General features: G+C 36.8%; 1 protein-coding gene across 1 annotated transcript in view; it reads right to left on the bottom strand.

Moving 5' to 3' along the window:
• PHF14 (PHD finger protein 14) overlaps positions 1 to 15,599 on the bottom strand; it is a 195,372-nt gene extending 179,773 nt beyond the window's left edge. The window contains exons 1-4 of the mRNA XM_052639076.1: positions 15,455 to 15,599; positions 15,303 to 15,413; positions 5,833 to 6,617; positions 370 to 514 (exon numbers count right to left, since the gene is read on the bottom strand). Of these exons, the coding sequence (XP_052495036.1) occupies positions 370 to 514; positions 5,833 to 6,617; positions 15,303 to 15,413; positions 15,455 to 15,599 (1,186 nt within the window). The remainder of the gene's footprint in view (positions 1 to 369; positions 515 to 5,832; positions 6,618 to 15,302; positions 15,414 to 15,454) is intronic.
• Positions 15,600 to 23,737: the final 8,138 nt, after the last annotated feature.

Here is a 23,737-nt window from a genome sequence, read left to right as displayed (position 1 = left end):
ACTGTACCTTTTTCAAAAATGCACTCTACTATACGAACATACTAGATTTTTTCCTATACCTAAATTTCAATTAAAAACTAGAAATAATGCCATAAAAGAAAATATCATAGTATTGACCTTCAAAGAAATAATGATTTATATATAGTAATAATCTACTTTGATTATTTTAAAACACATTTTAAATGAACCTAATCTGAAAAAATAATACCCATCATAATTTGAAAATTCAGTACGTCTTATTTCAGGTTAAGTATAATCAAATATTATAGAAAAATTAGTATAGTACATATGTAAAACAGCTGATATTACTTATACAAATGCAGTGTCAACCAGTCATTTCTAAAAGGAAGCAAAACAAAGCAAAATTACCTTCATGAACTGTAATGCCACAATTGTCACACTGAATTATTTCATCAGCATCCTCACTATTATCTCCAAGACAAACACAGCAAATCAGAATATGGTCCATTTTTTGAGAACTCCAGTTTTGACTCTTCTCAAGAATCAGCGAGTCCTAATAATAAAATATCAGAAAATCACATATTTAAAAGGTAATTTTCATAAAATTCTCACCTTAAATCATTTTGTGCATTTCCAAAATTATGCTGCATACTCCATTACTTTAGGGATTCCCAAGTGCACCACATTTGAGAAGTACATCCCTGTTAAAGGACCCTCTAAGAACCCTCTCTCTAATTTTCCACTTCTCTCCAAGTTTTATATTCTCTCTTCCCAAGTAAATATAAAACCAAGCTTATAACCAACAACTCTTCATCTGCTTTGCCATTCTGGATACAGCCTGAGCCCTGAAACTCGGAGAAAGGTAAAATTAATCCACAAATAATCACTAATTCTATATGATTCTTAAAAATGTAAGAATGGTGCCTACACTTAGCAAGCTTATAATCCTATCTAGGGGAGACAAGACACACACATATTAAACAATTTTTAAAAATCAATTCAAGATAACATATAGGCAAATATATATGTGATGGCATAGTTACAGACTAAACTCCTTTGGTGCTGCGGAATCTAGAATTTCCAGAGTCATCAAACTGGTGGATGATAGATCCATGAAAGTCTGCAATGGAAACTGGTGTATACAGGCACAGAAAATCATCTAAAAAAGAATCCAGACTGACTGCTAGAAGAGTCAGACTACTCTATCAGCCTTTTGTCAAGAAATACCTAGTGAACACCTAGTTAATTGCAACATAAAAGGAGAAAGGAAAATGCATTCAGGAATATATTAAAAAAAAAAAAAAAAGGAAGAGGGTGCTCCATTTAATTTAAATCTTCTGCAGCATGAATTTAAACTTTAAATGCAAATTAACAAGATAATGATGTCTGCCATTTAATGCACTGGGCTTAGCATTACATGTAATAAAAGATGACATCTGAGTCTATATATTTTCATTTAAGAACCTAACCATATTCAGAAACAAAATAAATTAGTTCCATATCACACATTCATTAAATATATTATTTCATGTTAACATTTTTATGTTTCTATATTCTTTTAAACTGACCAATATCCACAGGTAACATTTAAAGTAATTTCAACAGCAATTTGTAAATTACATCTGAATGACATGACTGTCATAATTCATAACATTCTTTCAAGATATTTTCTGCGTAATTAATAAACTTGCAGCTGACCTAGACAAAAAAATCACTAAATACTGCAAAAGTTAACAAGGAGGCAATGTCATTTCTCTTGAGAATTCTAGCACTTTAAAATTCTATACTTCACTCCTTTTGTTATAAAACCAAAGTAGTGTGGGGCGTTGCATGTGGCTAGCAAATAAGGTTAAAATTTCCTAAAAAGAAAACTCATGTTTTAAAGTAGTTTAGTACAGTGAGCAAAACAAAAATCTGCCCAGATTTTCATCCCACAACTTCAAAGCTGAAGCTTTCTCATCTGTAAAACTGGATGACAAAAATAATACCTACCTCATCAAGTTCTTGTAAGAATTAACAAGAAAACATATGGCAAAAATGTTCCTGATACGTACTAGGTATTCAATAAATGATCATTCCCATTCTCCTTTCTTCTCTACTTTGAAGATGGTCCAAAAAGAGAAATATGAGCTGACCATTTACTACATTGGAAATCTTCCTTGGAATCCCAAAAGGAAAGTTATAAGTCTCAATAAACACTGCTAGTTTAAGTATTTTCCTATGGTAAATCCATTTTTTTTAAAGAATACCACATCAAGATTAAAAAAATAACAGATCAAATAAAGAGTGAGCAAATGACCAGAGTTTGATGACTGAGAAGCTACTCGTGTTAATGCATTCTGCCTGTATTTCTCCGGTGGAATTACAACTACTAATTAGGCCTTGAAAAAAAGATTTACCCATGTGGGAAATAAATAAATGTCTATGGATCAGAAAAATGAGCATCAATAGGTAGCTCTAAATCTATTATTTGTCCTGTTTGTCTATTTTGCTCAGAAAAACAGTAAATGTCTTAATTATATCTCTATTCCATTTTCTCTCTCACACATTATCATTCAGAGGCAGAGAAAACAAAATTAACTGGCAATTTTGGTTGATACCCATCATTGCAGACTCTTACTAAAAATTAAATACAAAGAGACAAAAATGGGGAAAATTAGGAAAATTCAGATGACAACTGCTATTTCTTCACAGGGCAAGACATCTAATCCATTTAACATAACAGAGACTTTTATCAGGAAAAAAAAAAACTTCCACCTGAAAATTTCTAAGATGATGTTCTATCATATATTAATTCTCACCGAAAGTGCTTGTTTCAAAGTCCAGGAACCATTATCTGAAAATACTATACAGCCCTCCCCCAGAAAATCTTACTTCAGAAAACTAAAAGGTAAGGTAACCTTAGTGAATCTCAGAAACTTCAAAATAAAATTATGAAAAAGACATGTAACCATATTCCAAGAGTACTGTTGAGATTGCACTTAAATTTAAAAAAAATGCCATAATGCCACTGATAAAAGATATGCCCATGTGAAGAAAATGCAGGTTATCAAATGCCCAATTATTGAACAGTAGTTCTCAAACTGGTCTAGGGAACTCTCTTTCAGGGGTTCTAAAAGATAAATACTATGGATATTTGCCTTTCACTCTCTCTTATGGGTATATGATGAAGATTTCCAGAAGTTGTATGACATGGGATGGTGTCACCAATCCAACAACTTCTATGCTTCTTTACATTTTATTTTTTTTCAATTTCTGAGTTTTAATTGCAAATGGCAAATATCAAAAGATATAACTTATATAAATAATAATTATGGTCCTCAATTTTTAAGAGTATCCTGAACCAAAAATTTGAGAATCACTGCTCTAGAGCATTTCAAGGCCTACAGCATACACACAGTAAGACCATTAAGAGCCAATAATTATAAAATTCCCCCAAAAAGAATGTCAAATGCCTGTAAAAAAATTTCAAAATTATGAAAGTTCCTGGGCATCATTTACGTAATACCCAATTTCACAGCCCTAAAAAAGCACCTGACAGAAGCCAAGGGAAAAAAAAATCTGCCTGCTTATAAGCTAAATACAATTCTATTCTGTATTCTAAAACTACATTTTTAGCTATCTCTATTACAAAGTAGTATTTGAAACAAAGTAAAAGCATAGAAAAATAAAACTTCAAATATAATCAGATATATAGGTATTAACTAATGAATACTTGGCAAGGTATCACTACCTAAATTAACCAGGAAGATTAAAATTCAAACACTGGTCAGACAACAAGGATTATTTTTGGTCATCTTTTTACAAAATCAAGATTATACAAATAGAAAATTTTAAAATATATAATAAACTGAATTTATTAGTTTTCTATTAAAATTTAACATTAATTTGAATGACATTTACATAGAACCAGAATCATCAAAAATAATTGAGGAGTTTGAAAAACAGTTTTGGAAAAATACAGTTATCAAGGTTTCAGGTAGGATATTATTGAGGGAAAATTAATCTTCCATAAGTTCTTCTACATTTCTATACAGAGTGGAACAAAAGGAAAATTAACATAAATTAACACAAAAAGAATTAATTTAGTTACTATAAGAAGCACTTCCTTTACAACTTTATCAAAGCACTTATCCAAGAAATCCTCTGGAATCTCATTCCTTAGGGACTGTTAACCTAAATAAAGCCCCATTATTTACCAAAATCTCTTCTGTTTAGTAGAGAAAAATTAAACAGCACATGTCACCTTTATATGTATCATAAAACACAGTCTACAATCTCTCAAGCAATTTGTTATGTAGTACAGATTATTAACAACTGAATAATTTACATAGATTTTACATGGCAAATATCTAGACATTCCCTCACACCTTAGCATAATTCCCCCTATCACTAGCCAGCCTTTTGTATGGTTGTTATGCTAATAAAAATGAAGAAAGTGATACTGCCAAAGGTAAACTAAGGAGATACAGATTAGCATAAAGTGCTATAAAATAAATTGGATACATGCTTAAATCAATTACGAACAACTGGATTTTCCATACTTCTGTTTCCTTAAATTGCAAATACAGACTGTCTTGCTACATCATTATGAATAGTATGCTATATTCCAAATGACAATTTTCCTTTACCTAAAGATAGGAATTAGGAAAGCATTGCAATCAGGCAACATTCTTCTTAGGAAAACGGGCAACCTAGAAGTTAACCAGTGTTATAATCTAAAACACCAACTACTGCTTCATCTGTGCTGACATTTAACACCTACCTCCTAATCTGCTACATACTATTTTGGTTAAACATCAAATTTTCAAATGAAATTTAAAATAGAAAATCACTGTTATGTAAAACTTGTAATCATAAGAAATGCAAAAGAACAAATAAAGCACAAAAGGAAAATCTTTCTACCAGTTTAATCTATTCAATAACACGAAAAAACAAAAACTAAGTGCTTGTTAAAGAAGTGAATTTTCATGACTATAAACACATTAATGGAATGACAGACAATCATTATAGTTCTTCCATGTGATGTAACAGGTACATCTACATGTAAGACAACAATTCAGTCTTTCTTTTGAAGAAAAACATATACATAAACACACAGACAAAGAGATACAAATGTGTTTGAAGAGTCTTGAATGTTGCATCTTGGGCCCAATGGATAAACCTAACTTTCAGTAGTAGAACTTCAAGTGGAAGAACTGAGTCATTATTGTAGTTTTATTATAGTAATGTTTGTTTTAGCATAGAATGTTTGTTTTCATTTCTTTGTAGAGAGACCTTATTCACTAAATATACGTAAATATATAATTTGTATTTACTTCCACACACCTAAAGCAATGATCTGGTGACTATTCAGGTGGGTGCCACAACTAAAAAAGGAATTACCTTTAAAATGAATCTCTAAAAGCCTGAGACAATTAAATTCTTTGTTGCTCTACTTGAAAGTACTCTTAGAAGTACTCTAAATTTTTATGCAGATATGGATATAACTAAGTTGAAAGAAAGGTGATCTTTGTTTTCATAACCCACTCAGGATCATTTAGCAGTCCAACGAACAATGGACTGAGGGGATAGACAATGGAAAAAACTCTACCATTTCCCAAGGGTATGGACATAAAAATATTTCTTTAAATTTAGACTGAGCTCCTTGAGAACGGTGATTATGAGCTCCTTGAGGACGGTGACAAATAGGAGATACTCAATAAAAGTGGGCTGACCAAATGAATAAATGTTACAGTTAGGGTGCTCATTCACTCCCACAGCTAAGAACAGGCTTTCAAGGAAGCCACTTAATATAATGGGTAGAATGGTTTAGAGAAGAATTCCCTTTTCCCCAGACAGACAGATATCATAAAAATTGGGTTGATCTACCTCATTACTCTTGCTCTGAGATAGTGTCAGGCTATCATTGGTCAGTTCCTCATCATCAGCACTGTTTCTGCTAAGAACTTTACTCTTCTTCTTCTTGCAGCCCCCTTCACTGGCAGGACTGCTATGATCTTCATCGTTGCCTTCGTCGTTCTCGTCCTCATCACTCCCACTTCCCTCATCTTCATCATCCTCATTGTCTCCATCACTTCCTTCCTTCTGAGATGCAGATCTTCCCTTTCTTTTCACTACAGTGGGTCGCCAATCATTGTCATCTTCACTGTCATAGTCATCCATGTCATTCAGCTCTTCCATGGAAACAAAATCCAAAAGTGGTCGGTTCCGACGAAGGTTCCACTTTTTTGGCTCGCTGACTTGCTCCTCAGCAGCCGTGGTAGAGGGGCCTGAAGGACATGTGTGAGCAGCCGGAGGGCTTGTGGCTGGCGTGGCGGAGGCAGCAGCAGCAGCCACATTATCAGATACTGTTGCTTTCTCTTTCTCCTTCTCTCTCTCCTTCTCTTTCTCTTTTTCCTTTTCTTTCTCCTTCTCTTTTTCCTTTTTCTTCCTAGGTCTTTCTCCACTCTCTTCCTCCTCTTTCTTTTCCACCTTAATTAACTGTTTTTCTGATGACAGTACTTCTTCCTCTGCAGAATTTTTAAGTTGTTCTTCTTTTACTTTAATGTCTTCATTCAGTTCTTCCTCTAAAATGTTTTCTTCAGAATCACTACAGGAACCTTCTCCACTGTCCTTTGAAGGATCTTCACTTCCATTACCACTCCCTTCAGAATCTGTTGAAAATATGAGAAAAAAAACCACACATATGTATATACATACACACACACACACACAACGCTGACACAAATGAAACCACCAAAATTTGTGAGTAACTTGCAAAACAATATAAACAAAGTTAAGTCAAAGAATGGTAGACATTCCCAACCTGATTAAATAATAAATCAATGAAGTTGATATGATTCTAGTTTAGTATACCACTAATGAAGATGAATAGATGTAACTCTAAATTAAAACCTGCTTTAAAACGAGGACCACTATTTTGTGTCATACGTCTCACACTATACTTGGTACTTTAGAGGCATTTTTTTTTTCCTAAAAGTAAATGTGCTTCTTTTTAAATTTAGCACTTGATTTTAACTTTATAATACAGATTATGTTCTTCTTCTCTTACATCTTTCTTTCATAAATTACATGGATTGGCAAACATGGAGTCACATTCAGAGCAAGAAAAATCTGACCCCCTCCCCCCCCCAAAAAAACCTGTTTCATTTATCTCACTCTTTACCTAGCAAAAGTGAACCCAGATATTTATGACAGTCAACCTGTACCACATCTCTAATATACCAATCAAATTTAGGAGCACCAAATACACAAGGGAAAAACAGACAATAGCAATGGCACAGAAAATGGAGGTTGCAAGATATTTAAGTTATCCATTTTTCTGCTTATTAGGATACTGTTCGTATCAACAAAAGAGTCACCTAAACTTCCAAAGGTTCTAGGCATTAACGACTAAAGCCCCTAGATTGAAAGAAATTAGTGCATTTTTTAAAAACGAATCCGTCTTAGACAAGAGCAAGCACAGTTGTCACTAAAAAGATAGGCTGAGGATATTAAGAGTTCATGCAGGACCACAAGCTTCCCAGCAAGTGCTATCCATTCCTGCCTAGGGCTGTCCACACCCTGTTAGACCAACACTAGTCAGTAGCATTCCAAGCCTCTTTACATATAATCAAATAAATAAGAATCTAAAATATTTGTGGAAGGAGAGCAGGAAGAAGTAGGAAACAAACCAGTCAATTATCAGGTCGTAGCCAACATCAATAGTAAAATCTGTGGGGTGATGAATATTTTGTACCTATAACCACAAAAAGGATAATCATAAAATCATGGAAAAAATTCATATTTTTGTACCATTTTAATTTCTGTTAACTCAACCAGCATTAGCCTCTATAATTACCTGGCCATTCAAAGTAAAAAAAGTTGTCTGTTATTAGTATCTGGTTTCTAAAATATCTCAGAAATCCTTTACAAACAGCTGATGAAGAAAATCCTGAAAGTTAAATCACATAAAAAAACACAGACTAACATTTAGTCGATGCTAACTGAGCCTGTAAAAGCACTGTCAATCTCAGGATTATCATACAGTGCCTATATCTCATTCAGGACTGCAGTGAAAAAAGCATTCTCAACCTCAACAATCTTGCAAAGGCCACAAGAGTAATATAATGTAAGCCATCAATCCTTTGTTTGAAACTTTTGGAGCCAGATGTGTTTCAGAATTTAGATGTTTTTCCCCCAGATTTTGCAAACATAGCATGGTGCATGCACAATACATTACACTAACACCACCGGTGGGGTCTATGGTACTATAGTATTATCAAATACATTATTTCTGCAGTGAAAAGTATAAAGATTTACGTAAGATAAGTAAACACTACAAATAAACTCCTATCAGTTCCAGTCAGATTTCATCATCAAATAAGTTTATGTCAAACATAGGAAACATCTTTGAATTTGTAAGCAAATTTTTAAGAAGAGTGTGGACCCAGTAACACCAATAGGGGAAGTCCAACAGCTCTACAAATCATTAAAGAAAAAAAAAATGGTGATTTTTTTTCATACCACTCACAACTATTAGACTCAAACTACCAAGAAAAAAATACTTCTGATAAAAAAAAAAACAAGTTCCTAGGTAATTTTAGATAAACGTGAAAGTAAAGTGAAAGTTGCTCAGTAGCGTCCAACTCTGCGACCCCATGGATTGCAGCCCACCAGGCTCCTGTCCATGAGATTCTCCAAGCAAGAATATTAGCCTTTCCCTTCTCCAGAGATCTTCCTGACCCACGGATCAAACCCAGGTCTCCTGCATCTCAGGCAGATTCTTGACCTTCTGAGCCACCAGTGAAGCTCATTTTCGGATAAAGATAAAATAAATAATAAGCAGAGTTAACCAAATGCTTCACAGGCAAAGACGGATCTTTGCGCATACTGATGAAAGAAAACTGGAACATCCTGAAGGCAATGCAGATTAATTATAATTAATTATAAGTAGATATAATTAATTATAATTAAGAGAGCTGTGAAATGGAGAAAAGGTACTTTTCTTCTGGATTAACCTTGTAGAATTTTTTCTTAATTAAAAAGTACTCCTAATAATTTTTACCAGTAAAAACATAATAGTAGATAGAAAAAAAAAAATGATCAAGTGAGGCACAAATGTGGACTCCTGATCAAAACCAAGACCAATCCAACTTTGGTAAACATTAGTTGGAAATTTTTCAAAATGTCAAGAATTTCTGCAATTTTGTTTTGGTTGTTTTTGCCAATGCCAATAAATTATTTTTAAAATAATAATTTTGAATCTGTTTTTGTTTTCTTATCATGCCTGAATAGAAAGCAGAATCTTAAATAGATTAATTAAATGTTTTATATTTGTTAACATTATTAGAAGAATCTGAGATTTTCCCACAAATTTCAATCCTAGTAGCTTACCCAACCCTCCATTCTCCAAATATAACACATTAGCCATACTCCAACTGCAGGGGATCAGGAATTTTCAAATTTTACTTTTCTCTGATTTCTGAAAAATAACTTCAGCTGATTAGTTGTAACTTCTTTTTGGTACATATGCACTTGGGGGATGGAGACAAACAATGTTTAGTCACAGGCATTACTTAGTAATAATGACAATGAGAAAAATCAGAGTCCTGGGCTATCTATAATTGTATTTTTGTAGACTGCAATGAAAAATTTCCTATTCAAACAATGTTCCAAGTCATCACTTTTACAACCATTAAAAAAAAAAGAAAAAAGCAATAATAGACTAGAGAAATAAACCAGATATTTCAAATACAGCTATTGTGGACACAGGAATAGAATTAATTCTAATTCTACAATAAAAAAAATTTTTAATTAGAAAAAAAAATCTTTAAAATTGAAATCTCTATCTCCTAGTCAGTTAAATTAATGGTGAGGTGAAGTGAAGTGAAGTTGCTCAGTCGTGTCCAACTCTTTGAGACACCGTGGACTGTAGCCCACCAGGCTCCTCCATCCACGGGATTCTCCAGGCAAGAATACTGGAGTAGGTTGCCATTGCCTTCTCCAGGGGATCTTTCCAACCCAGGGATCAAACCCAGGTCTCCTGCATTGGGGGCAGATGCTTTAACCTCTGAGCCACCAGGGAAGCCCTAAATTAATGGTAACCTTTCTCAAATACAATATATCAGAAACTCTGCAAGCAACAGCTATTTCCACTAACAGACAGTTAAATGTTTTACAGATAAAGAAATTAGAACTCAACCTTAAAGAATCCCTTCACAATATTCAATGCTTATGTTTTCTCCATGATAAATATTAAATAATAGAATCAGTTAATAAATATTAAGTAATTAAATCAGAATGATTTAATTCAGTTTTATGGTAGCTTTGCAATATAAAGAATCATCTTTGTTCATCAATCTTAGTTATTTAACTATTCTGTTTATTGAGCTGATGTAACAATAATTAGGATTATACACATATACAACAGGTAACAGACACATCACTAGTCTAGTAGTCATTCAGGTGTCATCCTGGGGACACTGTACGCTAATCTAGTATGTTTCTTTTTAAAAAGCCAGTCAACACAACTCATCTTCTACTGCTTACTCTAGTTCTACTTGTGGCACTTTGTATTTTCTGGGTAAATCCAGACCAATGGTTCTCAAGTGGGTACAATTTTGTCCCACAGAAAACATTTGGCAATGTCTAGACATAACGGTTGCCACAAAAGGGCAGGGCTGGGATAGGAGTTAGGTAGGGTAGATGTTAAAGGCAGTTAGCAGAAGACAGAGATGCTGCTAAGTATCCTCCAATACAAAGGACAAGCCTCCACAACAAAGAATTAACCAAAACAAAATGACAGTGTTGCTGAGATTAAGAACCCTGGTCTGACATGTAAGACCTCAATTTGACCTCATTCTATTTTCCCAGGCTCATCTCTTCCACTGTTCTTTTATTCAAATTCTGATCTCCATATGTAAATAATATTTACCATCCTCCACACTCTGTAACACCTAGTGTTTCCCTCACCTAGGTTGGGACTCTTTCACTTCCTAGTTCAACCCTCATCTCCTCAATGAATCTTCTAAATCAAGCCAGTCTAAAGTAATCCCATCTCCTTTGAAAGACTGGAACTAGATCATGCTTTATAATATCTGTCTCCTTTTGTATTTAATTATTCCAGTATTTATTATTTCTTTGTGAATTCACCATAACATCCAGCAAAGAGCTTTTAAGCAAAATAACAGTTGGTTAATGAAAAACCAGATTTGCTCATTAGCCAAAGTCAGTTAAGCAGAAAATACTACCAAGGCAAAATCTAGTCTCAGTCTTTTGGTTAAATTGTTTTCTGGCAATTTGGACCAACCAAACTAACGATGGGCTTCCCTGGTGGATCAGTGGTAAAGAATCTGCCTGCAAATGTAGAAGATGCGGGTTCAATCCCTGGGTAGGGAAGATCCCCTAGAGAAGGAACCAGCAACTCACTCCAATATTCTTGCCTGGAAAATCCCATGGGCAGAGGAGCCTGGCAGGTTACAGTTCATGGGGTCACAAAGTCGGACACGACTGAACAACTGAACAACAACAAAACTAACTATGGCTCAAGAGCTAAAGTTAACCATCTTACTTTGGCTAAGGGTTGGGGAGACACAGCACTGCTATTTTATCTTGTTTAATAAACGTAGTACATGCATTTATCTTCAACATTATTCCAGTTGCATGTGGTGGTTTAGTCACTAAGCTGTGTCTGACCCTTGCTACCCCATGGATTGCAGCCCACCAGGCTCTTCTGTCCATGAGATTTTCCAGGCAAGAATATCGGAGTGGGTTGCCATTTCCTTCTCCAAAGGATCTTCCCAACCCAGGGATCAAACCCAGGTCTCCTGCACTGTAGGCAGATTCAATCCTATTTTAAATGTTTCCTATCCCGTCTTAAGTCATAGTCTCAGATATAATCAGTTTAAGCCAAACTATGAAACTGCCAATAATCAACTGCCTTTAGTCCTATAAAGCTGATTAATTTCATAGGGTACCAGCTAACATATGGTTCTTCTGGTGGTAACCACCATAAATTTGATACGCTTACATGTTATTTTAGGATTAATTTGAAAATTTATTTAGTGATTGTCCTCAATCAAAAGTGATAGATTTAGTCCTACGTTTACATTAGAGATAAAATAAAAGATGGTCTATTTTCAGTTCATACTTTTCTAAAGGTAGAAGCTATTAACACTTAACTGTTGATAATAACTTGCCAAGTTTATTGGCAGCTCTTTTCTGAATTTTATCTTTTTCTATTTTATCTGAGAAGCATAAATATTATGTCTATCTGCAAGGGTAGTCAGTTTTCAGAAATTTCAATATTTATTCTTAAAGCCAGACAGAAACACAAAGTTTTGTAGTCAGAACTTCAGAATTCAAAATGAATACCGGAAGAAATTCATAGAATCCAATTAAAAAACTGAGGCCCACCACTCTAACCATTGTAACATTAAGTCTGAACGAGGTCAACAGTTTATTGAGTTAGTCATTTTTAACAACTTTGTAGGAGTCTTTTTTTTTGGCCATGAAACATATGGGATCTTAGTTCCCCAATCAAAGACTGAAACAGCAACCCCTGCATTGAAAATGCAGAGTCCTCACCACTGGACCACCAGAGAAGTCCAGAGTTAGTGATTATTAAAGACTGCTTTAAAAGAAGCTATGATCAGAAAAACTATTATTAAAGATTATTACTATTCAGTTACCATTTTTTCACCTCCAGTTTAATTGCCTATTACTAAGTAGGGCTGGGATTCCACAACTTCAACATGTTTGAAAAACAGTGATAACTCAAATGTCTTATTTCCTATAAGAGTCCAACTATCTTACAAAGAGAAGAGAAAGGATTCAAACAGGAAGCACTGGTCGTCTAGATAAGCCAGTATGTCAGCTATGGGAGACAATACACCTTAACCATGAGTGGAAAATACAATTCAATTTCTACTATTACCCATTTTAAAAAAAAATCATTTTCTACTAAACTCTCAGTTATGATAACAAGAGCTGCACAAATAAATATGTGACCTTTGGGGCCCAGGAAGGAAATTACAAGTATAGCAGATTAGACAACTGAAAGTATATATTTTTAATTGCTTCAGAAGACTAAAAAAATTATCAACCTAACAAAACTCGCCATTTTCACAAATAACAGATAATTCACATCAACCAGGATTAAAATTTAACAAGGTGAGGGGGTCTTTATTTAGCTTGATACCAAAAAATTATTTTGAGAAAGCAATTTGTATCATTAGATTATTTTAACCCTTGTAAAGAGAAGTGCTACATCTCAATAAATAAAACGAGAAAAATTATATGCAAAGTCAGAATTTACCGTCATAAAACTAATTATGGAATACGTAAAAGAAATTAAGCTTTGGAGTTTTTCCCTAACGGTATTCTAGTAAGTCATAATTTCTGAGACCCAACCATTTTTGTCAGTTTACAATCTCAACATGACAAACCAAAGCTGCATTCTAGCAAAGAATATCCCTTTCTGCCAGTTTTCAACAAGAGCACTGACATAGGTTTAGATTTTACTTCTTTCCCTTCCTTTTTTCCCCTTTGGAAATACCAAACAACAGTAAACCAAGTGAGAGATGAAAGAGCTGAAAAATAAAGGGGTAAAAAAATTAAACAAGATAAAAAACTTTACAACTTTTGATTGCTGGGAGTAACCTCAGTTAGTCACCTTGATAAGTACAATAGTTTCAATTTAAGACTACATCTATTCACTTTCAGGGCCTAAGCAGTGAAAGCATTAAAAATGTTGAGAATCCTAAGAACTGGATTAGATCCATTTAGGCTAAGTGGCTTCATGCAAATTCTTTAGACTCAGTGTCCCTGTTATCTGTAAAATAGTATCTCTTCCAAAGTTATTGTAAAAATTAAATGAGATTATGGAAACAAAAAGTTGTTGGTAAATCACAATGTAAACTGTTCCTGTTGATGCTATTAAAAGTAAAACAGTAACACAACACAACCAAATTTCATCCCTTCCTACCACATCTGGCAGGAAAAAAAAAAAATCAGGAGAGAAATAGGACTAAGCACTGAAAATTCTCTAGAAGAATAATTTAAAACCTTTAAAAGGATAAAATCAATTATCCTTTAATTGATTTAAATTTAAATTTGATTTAAATTTCTCACTTGATTTAAATTTCTGTCAAAAGGGGTAGAACTAAGTAATTTTTATTGTTCATGTGTACTTCTATTTTTCACATAAAATATTTAAACATAATCTGTATTTCTCAGATTCCGGCAATGAAAACTTTTTATGTAGATATGTCTGTTGAATTACAATGAACAAAAGATAAACGGGAAAACATGTTTCCATTTTTCAATTGTGTACAATGTTACTATACGATTTCAGTTGTGTGTATTACCGTATGAAATTTTTTTGTTTATTTTTAAAATCACAAAATAAAATTAGCAAGCATTCATGCTTTGTAGCTCAGATTTTCAACGGCCCAATCCACAGGGTCCAGCACCTACCAAAGTACAACTTTTTACTTTTGTCAATTTTGTGCTGGTAAGGGAGCTAATAGACAAAAAGCAAAACTCCTTTCAGAGGGTGCCAAGCAGTCTAAAAAGACAAACTTTTCCTTGGTGGTTCAAGGCTCCTATTACTCTCAGAACGGTACTCTACTTTAAGATTAGCTCTAGATTTTTCCCCACTCTGTCCATAAAGGAAGTGTAAATGTATCTTTAAGTAAACAACAAACACTTCTGCATCTTGTGTCTTTCTGGTTTCCACTGTGTCTTTTTGTTTGGTGTTTATTGAGGTATGAAAGTGAAAGTTGCTCAGTCGTGTCCGACTCTTTGTGACCCCGTGGACTCTACAGCCTATGGAATTCTCTAGGCCAGAATACTGGAGTGGGTAGCCTTTCCCTTCTTCAGTAGATCTTTCAGCCCAGGGATCCAAACCGTCTCCCACATTGCAGGCAGATTCTTTACCAGCTGAGCCACAAGGGAAGCCCAAGAATACTGGAGTGGGTAGCCTGTCTCTTCTGCAGCGGATCTTCCCCACTCAGGAATGGAACTGGGGTCTCCTGCACTGCAGGCGGATTCTTTACCAACTGAGCTACCAGGGAAGCCTTTACTGAGGTATAGGTGATTTACAATACTACTGCATCTTTGAAATAAATCCTTCTCTGACAGTTATCTGATACGTAGCAACAATAACAGAAGTAGTGATAGTATTATCCAGTGACACGCTCTAAGGGATATGTAGGAAATCAAACAGACAAAATAAAGTTTATGTGCTTTAACTTTATATTGACATTTTAATTAAAATCCATTCTTTTTAAGCAATGTCTGAAAATCAGCCCAACTCCAAAGAGCTGGGAAAAGGGAAGCGAGAAATAAACATTTACCTGAAGCATCTCCAACTTTAAAATCACTGTCATCTGAACTATCATAATCGAGAGCTTCTAGCAGAGAAGCTGCCAAAGGCTTCACCTGCCTCCTCTTGGAGCTGCGATCCACTGTTAAAAGAAAAACATTACATCGTCATTCATAATCACACCAAGCGCGAGGGAGAGCTGTGGTGCTGAAAGAAGGTACAGATGACCTCCTGCAGGTGGCGCAAATCTTTGTCTTAATTCAGTTCTCGGCAAATGGTGCGGTGGAAGGTTGGGGTGGGAATATTGGGGCTGGCCGGCCAGCTCCATGGGCAGGTTCAGCCCCAAGGCGCAGCAAGTACGAGCCCAGGGCTCAAAAATCAAAACTGGCCTTCTTGAACATCTTGCTTCTGAGACTTGCTCTCTGTAATCCCTCACTAAGACATCGTTAACAGTCAATAAAAAATTCAAAGCCCAGGGAATATAAAAAGCTATGTCCATTCCGACGGATCGTGGAGGGGGGAGCGTCCGCGGAGGGTACCTCTTCCCACAGGACTCTCCCACCCCCGCCCTGCCCTCGCCGGCCCCGACTTCTTGGGCTGAAATGGATCTGTCTCCCCGCGGACGCCTCCGACACACTTACTAAGGAATCCGAGGTGGTCGTTTGGAGGAGACCTAGGAGAGGCTGCGATAGCACAGGCAGCGCCGAGGTCGAGGACTGAGACCAAGGAAATAAGTCCAAAAGATGCTATTAAAAATAGGCGGCGCCGCGGACCTGACCGGGGCGCCCCAGGTGCAGCCCCGCCGCTCCCCTCCCGCCCCCCGGCCCCCCGGTCCTAGCAGAACCGACCCCGGCCGCTCGAGCGCCTTCCTTTGGCGCTCCCTGGCCAAAGGCGCCCTCCGGCCCAGGCAGCGCGGCCAACCCGGCAGCCCTGAGGAGTTAATTTACCCCGTTAAAACGCTTAGATTAAAAAAATAAAGGAAAGAAAAACTTTATTATCCCGCAAACAAAAGCAACAAAAGACCCAGAATCTGCACACTCCGAGGCCGGTTGCCTAAGACAATAGAGAAAACAACGACCCGGATACAGCTCTGAAGAGAAGGAAGTAAAAACCGGAGCTAGAGAGCAGCCCTAAAAGCAGCAGAAGCTGAGAGCGCGTGCGCGTGCGCGCGAGTCGCCTCGGCTGTATCTCCGAGAGGAGGAGCCGAACGGAGCCGAATGAAGACGAACGCGAAGCCGAGGGAGAGCCGAGAGGAGCCGAGTAATGCCGAGCGGGAACAGAGAGCCTTCCCAAACCCTCTGCCTGCAAATCCCTGATGCTGGGCCCGCAGTCCAAATAAGTAGGAGGTCAGTGTTTGTTTCTGAGAAGACAGAGCAGTGTGTGTGTCTCCATGAATGTGGAATAGTGCTTTGCATACACTTAGATAATATAGTTTTTAAGATGAATTGTTAAATCCATAAAAATATGAGGAGAGTATGTACAATTGGATTTCAGTCCTTCAGCAGTTTCAAATGCCACTTTTATTCATATACAGGTTAGCTATTTTTTAAAAACAATGTTAAAATGTTAGAATCTGAGCAGTATTAACACTTTTTACGTGTTTCTATATCAAGGAGAAAGTAAGAAAATAAAGCTGATTCAGTTTATGTATTCCCCAGATATATATTGAGGGGTAATGTTTGTAACATGGGAAAATACAGAGTTAGGAAGGACTGAAAATGAAATATATAAGAAGCAAATCATGCAATACAATAGGGGTATTTATTCTTTAAAGAAAACATGTTGAATTCTTTTGTGAACTGTAATTGAATTTTATAATACTAAATTTGAAAAAATAATAAATACTTACAGAGTGCAATTTAGGGGATGATTACATAGAGGCTGTACCTTCACCAAGAAAGTTATCTTTTCCCTGCCAGAGCTTAAGATATAGTTGAGGATACAAATAAGTCAGTGAGCAATTACTACCTATTGTGAAAAGGGCTGCCAGAGAAAAAGTACATATGCTAAGAGAAGTCTTCCTAAAGAAAGCTTTTTTTTCTTTTTGAGTTTTAAAATTTTATTTTCTGTGGCTGTGCCATCTTCGTTGTTGTGCACCTTTCTCTAGTCGCGGCAAGCTGGCCACTCTCTCCTTGTGGTCTGTGGGCTTCTCATTGCGGTGGCTTCTCTTGCTGAGATTTGCAGGCTCTAGAGCTTGGTCTCAGTAGTTGTGGCACATGGGCTTAGTTGCTCCAGGGCATGTGGAATCTTCCCAGACTAGGGATGAAACCTGTGTCTCCTGCATTGGCAAATGAATTCTTAACCACTGGACCACCAGGTTAAGTCCAAAAGTCTCATTTAGCTCCAGACATAGTGTCTGAACTGGGCGGGAGAAGAGAGAAAAAGAGATGCAAGTTCCAGACCAAAGAAAGGACATAAGCAAATATCCAGAATGAATAGAGGAATAGAGATGACTAGTCACATTCCCTGAAAGCTGGGCTACCTTGAATGCCTCAAGACATTCCACCACAACCGTAGTTATTGCAACCTCATATTTCTGTGTTCCACATCACTGCTAAAAATGCAACGTCTCTGACCTTCTGATCTCTCTGAACCTTTAATTCCCTGACCCAAACCACCACTGCTATGTTCCCACTCAAACCTTTCTATCATACTGAGGAAACTTCCTTTCCAAAATTGTAAACTGTTAGTAAACTCTTTGTAAACTCTTCCCCGTTTCAGTATCTTTCTTGTGCCTCCTTGTATAAAGTAGGAATGTATAAAGTTTGTATGAAGTTATCATGAAACCCCCTCAAATGGAAGCCACTTGTTTTCTCAGTATCCAAAGGTGGCATCTGGTCCTTAGTTGGCTTTCAGGAAGTGTCATAATTCAAAATAATTTGTAACCAAATTCAAGATACTTGGAGATAAAAAGATGGAGTGTGTGGGGAAAGTAAAATAAGAAATGAAAAAAGTTGAATTGTCCTGATTAGTATTTTAAGAAACCAGAAAAGTGGAAATCAGTTTGTTATAAACCTAAGGATAACAGACATCAGCAACTCGATGGATATGAGTTTGAGCAAGCTCTGGGAGTTGTGATGGACAGGGAAGCCTGGCGTGCTGCATTCCATGGGATTACAAAGAGTCATATGACTGAATAATTGAACTGACTGACTGAAGGATAACAGATCTGGCTCACAAAACATAATGGAACATGTCAGTTACATTTCTACTCTCCCCAAATTTCACTGAAATTACAGGAAACAATAAATATAAATAAAGCCAAAAAACCATAACTCTGCTATAAATCTTAGCAGAGTGTCACAAGCAAACTTTTGAGAGTAGAAGAGAATGTTAATAGTTACGGAGGTAGGCTCAAATTGCCAACAAAATCCACCTTACTAAAAAGTGCTTAATCTCATCTGGGTGAAAGAGATGAGTCACTGAAATGAGTTTTTTCAGAAGTCCTTGTATAACCCTCAAATGACAGATAATAAGGCCTGTGAGAAGAGCTAAGACTTGGATAAATAGGTTGGCTAATTCATGCTGCTGCTGCTGCTAAGTCGCGTCAGTCATGTCTGACTCTGTGCGACCCCATAGATGGCAGCCCACCAAGCTCCACCGTCCCTGGGATTCTCCAGGCAAGAACACTGGAGTGGGTTGCCATTTCCTTCTCCGGCTAATTCATAAGAAGGCAAAAAAGTTTCACAGAAATCCATTTGTAGAGGGCCTGAAAACAGTGTTTCTCCCCAGAATATAACTTCAAGTTCATTTTTATTAAGTAAGAAGTCTGATTCCAGAAATTACCAGAATGGGCCCCAGGTTTATAGGAGAAAGAAGGATAATTAACCTAGTGCCATGAGCTGTCATAAGAAATAGGAAGATCCACCATACAAAATCACTCATAAATCGTGAAAAAGAGCCTAGTCACATGTACTCTCCCTACATCACTGATCGACCGTAACGACCAGAGTGAGGACATCTATAAACAGACCTCGTATTCTTTTATCTGCCAGGTGAACAGGACTTCTTATTTAGGCAACATACAAAAATTCAGGCTACCAAATCCACCTATTCTATGTATATAAACATAGAGGCAACCATGAATATTTTAGTAAAACTAACAACATGAGAGGATTTAGATTTTTAAAAATCTTTAAGACAATTGTATAATTTATATATATCAGGTCTCATGTACATCATAGATTTAGAAGGTGAAAGGACACAGAGGCCACCTTCTTTCAGCTGTAGCAGTAGCAAAACAAAATCCATTATCTGTGAAAGTAGAATCTATGTTCCGGCATCTACTCACCATTTTAAAATGCATAACGTCATGGTGGAGAACGAGCTCTGGAAAGGATTAGCAACAATAGCTGCACTTTGTTTTCTGCCTTTTAGATCATAGCTACAGTTGTACGGTTTTGAAACTCACAGCCTCTTTGGATTACCGACTTTCACTCTTTCAGTCCTTCTAATGATTTTGCATGTACCAATTTTTTTTTTTCAGTATAAAATACTTGTAATGGTTTCCATTCTACTAAAAACTTCTTTGATATGAATGCTTGCTAGAGAAAGATGTTAAGAAAATAAATAAATAAAACTCAACCATGAAAATTAAAGATTTTTTGACTTGGTGTTTGTCAAAAGGCAGTGATGACTTCATTTATTGTTGAGGTTTAGTCATTAAGTCAAATCTGACTGTTTTGCAACCCTGGTGGACTGTAGTCCACCAGGCTCCTCTGTCCTTGGGACTTCCCAGGCAAGAACACTAGAGTGGGTTGCCATTTCCTTCTCCAGGGGATCTTCCCGACCCAGGGATTGAACCAGAGTCTCCTGCATTAGCAAGCAGATTCTTTTCCACTGAGCCACCGGGGAAGCACAGACAATTTATTAACAGTGGAAAATAGATACAGATGCAGTGATAAAAAAGTTATTTACAGTATTAAATGTAATAGCCAGAAATAAGGTGCCTATTGAAGGCAAATCTGTGGTGACAATGCTTGCTATGGCAGAATGAAAATTATTATTTTATCACTATCAGGATGAAATAAGAAATACTGATTTGGGCTGGAGCCAGCAGCTAGCCAAATGGCCGTCATTTGTGATCACTTAATTCATTGTAGAGTCTATGGCTCATGTTATCTCACAATACTTAATGTTTTCAGAGATATTCAGAAGAAAACAATATTGAAGAAATATAAAAAGATGGTGCTGAAATATCTGAGCTTCAAGAGAATGCTAAATGCTTCTAAAGAGAAAAGACAGAATATCTACAAAGGAATAGAAATCAAGTTAGAATCAGAATTTTCAGCTGCAACTCTGGATGACTGGGAACTTCTAAAACCATCTCAATGTTTTCTAACAAAGGGTACATTGATAACCACCCTTTTCCAATTATGTAAAATATATGGCCACAGAATTTTCTCCAAGGCAAGAAGGATCTGCTCTAGTATTACAGAGTAGTACTTTCCACATATATAAAAAATGAATAATACTGACTTTTTAAAATTAATTTTTCATAGATAATATGTACACACAGTAAAAAAAATGTTTAATGCACAAAAGATTTTTATGAAAATAAATTTTCAGTTTATCTTTGTGCCCTAGCCAGTCATCTCTCTAAACATAACAGGATTAACTTTTTTTTAAAAGACGCTTAGCTCAGGGCTGAGTTTTTAAATCTTTATTGGGATACAGGTCACATACCATAATATCCACACTTCCATGGTGTAAAATTCATGGTTTTTAGCATATTCATAAGTTGTACAATCATCACCACTATCTAACTGTAGAACATATATAACATCATCAAAGAAAGATAGCCCAAACCCATTAGTAGTGACTCCCTGTTTTCTTATTTCTAGACCCTGGCAGTCATTAATCCACTTTCCATCTCTTGGAATTTGCCTATTCTGGATTTTTATACAAATGAAATAAAAAACGTATAGTCTTCTGTGTCTGGCTTCTTTTATCTAGCATAGTGTTTTCATGGTTCATCCACACTGTAACACAGCTTGTTTGTAAACTAACCTAATACTGTTTGTAAACTAACCAAATACCCAGTATTTGTTCTGCCTGGAGAGAAGATGAAAGAGGTATTTCAATATTTGCTGTAATAGCTGTGTATTAGACAGATCTCTTAGACAAGCTGAGATATTTAATTATGTTTCAGTGCATATGAATGGCACTCTTAGGGGATGAGTTTCACAAGGGGCAAGTCCCAAGAAAGCAAAGCAGATGGGCAAAGACAGCATCACTGATGCAACATCACAAAGTGTACAGCATTGTATGTTAGACAGACAAATAAGGTTAGTTAGAGACAGGAGTTCTCGTGTCATCAACTCAAAAGGTGGCAAAGCTTTCAAACAAACAAGAATGCATAAATAATACCTTCTGTTCTTTTTAATCCATCAAGTCTTCAAGTGACATAACATAAGCAAACTCCTCAATATTGTTCTAAATCTACACAACTCAGTTAAAAAAAAAAACTCTTATTGGAAAATATCAGAGGACAGTGAAAAATAAATGAACATACAGATGAAAGGCTCAAGGAACAAAACATCCTTATAAACACCATCCATGCCAAGGCCAAAAAAGTCTCTCTTGAGCCCCCTCAATTAGTACCCTCTGTGAAAAGAAGAGAGGTGAAAAGCAAAGGAGAAAAGGAAAGATATAAGCATCTGAATGCAGAGTTCCAGAGAATAGCAAGAAGAGATAAGAAAGCCTTCTTCAGCGATCAATGCAAAGAAATAGAGGAATAGAACAGAATGGGAAAGACTAGAGATCTCTTCAAGAAAATCAGAGATACCAAGGGAACATTTCATGCAAAGATGGGCTCGATAAAGGACAGAAATGGTCTGGACCTAACAGAAGCAGAAGATATTAAGTAGAGGTGGCGAGAATACACGGAAGAACTATACAAAAAAGATCTTCATGACCCATATAATCATGATGGTGTGATCACTAATCTAGAGCCAGACATCCTGGAATGTGAAGTCAAGTGGGCCTTGGAAAGCATCGCTATGAGCAAAGCTAGTAGAGGTGATGGAATTCCAGTTGAGCTGTTTCAAATCCTGAAACATGATGCTGTGAAAGTGCTGCACTCAATATGCCAGCACATTTGGAAAACTCAGCAGTGGCCACAGGACTGGAAAAGGTCCGTTTTCATTCCAATCCCAAAGAAAGGCAATGCCAAAGAATGCTCAAACTACCGCACAATTGCACTCATCTCACATGCTAGTAAAGTAATGCTCAAAATTCTCCAAGCCAGGCTTCAGCAATATGTGAACCGTGAACTTCCTGATGTTCAAGCTGGTTTTGGAAAAGGCAGAGGAACCAGAGATCAAATTGCCAAAATCCGCTGGATCATGGAAAGAGCAAGAGAGTTCCAGAAGAACATCTATTTCTGCTTTATTGACTGTGCCAAAGCCTTTGACTGTGTGGATCACAATAAACTGTGGAAAGTTCTGAGAGAGATCTCTTGAGAAATCTGTATGGAGGTCAGGAAGCAGCAGTTAGAACTGGACATGGAACAAGAGACTGGTTCCAAATAGGAAAAGGAGCACGTCAAGGCTGTATATTGTCACCCTGCTTATTTAACTTCTATGCAGAGTACATCATGATAAACGCTGGACTGGAAGAAGCACAAGCTGGAATCAAGATTGCCGGGAGAAATATCAATAACCTCAGATATGCAGATGACACCACCCTTATGGCAGAAAGTGAAGAGGAACTAAAAAGCCTCTTGATGAAAGTGAAAGAGGAGAGTGAAAAAGTTGGCCTAAAGCTCAACATTCAGAAAACAAAGATCATGGCATCTGGTCCCATCACTCCATGGCAAATAAATGGGGAAAAAGTGGAAACAGTGTCAGACTTTATTTTGAGGGGCTCCAAAATCACTGCAGATGGTGATTGCAGCCATGAAATTAAAAGACGCTTACTCTTTGGGAGAAAAGTTATGAGCAACCTAGACAGCATATTCAAAAGCAGAGACATTACTTTGCCTTCAAAGGTCCGTCTAGTCAAGGCTATGGTGTTTCCTGTGGTCATGTATGGATGTGAGAGTTGGACTGTGAAGAAGGCTGAGCGCTGAAGAATTGATGCTTTTGAACTGTGGTGTTGGAGAAGACTCTTGAGAGTCCCTTGCACTGCAAGGAGATCCAACCAGTCCATTCTGAAGGAGATCAGCCCTGGGATTTCTTTGGAAAGAATGATGCTGAAGCTGAAACTCCAGTACTTTGGCCACCTCACACGAAGAGTTGACTCATTGGAAAAGACTGTGATGCTGGGAGGGATTGGGGGCAGGAGGAGAAGGGGACGACAGAGGATGAGATGGCTGGATGGCATCACTGACTCGATGGACGTGGTTCTGAGTGAACTCCGGGAGTTGGTGATGGACAGGGAGGCCTGGCGTGCTGCGATTCATGGGGTCACAAAGAGTCGGACACGACTGAGCGACTGAACTGAAGTGTGGCCTATAAATATAGT

This window comes from Budorcas taxicolor, chromosome 4, assembly GCF_023091745.1.
Source record: "Budorcas taxicolor isolate Tak-1 chromosome 4, Takin1.1, whole genome shotgun sequence".
In the NCBI taxonomy this organism is placed as follows: Eukaryota; Metazoa; Chordata; class Mammalia; order Artiodactyla; family Bovidae; genus Budorcas; species Budorcas taxicolor.
Note: the sequence above shows the minus strand (reverse complement) of the source record. Positions and strands in the feature narration are given on the sequence as shown.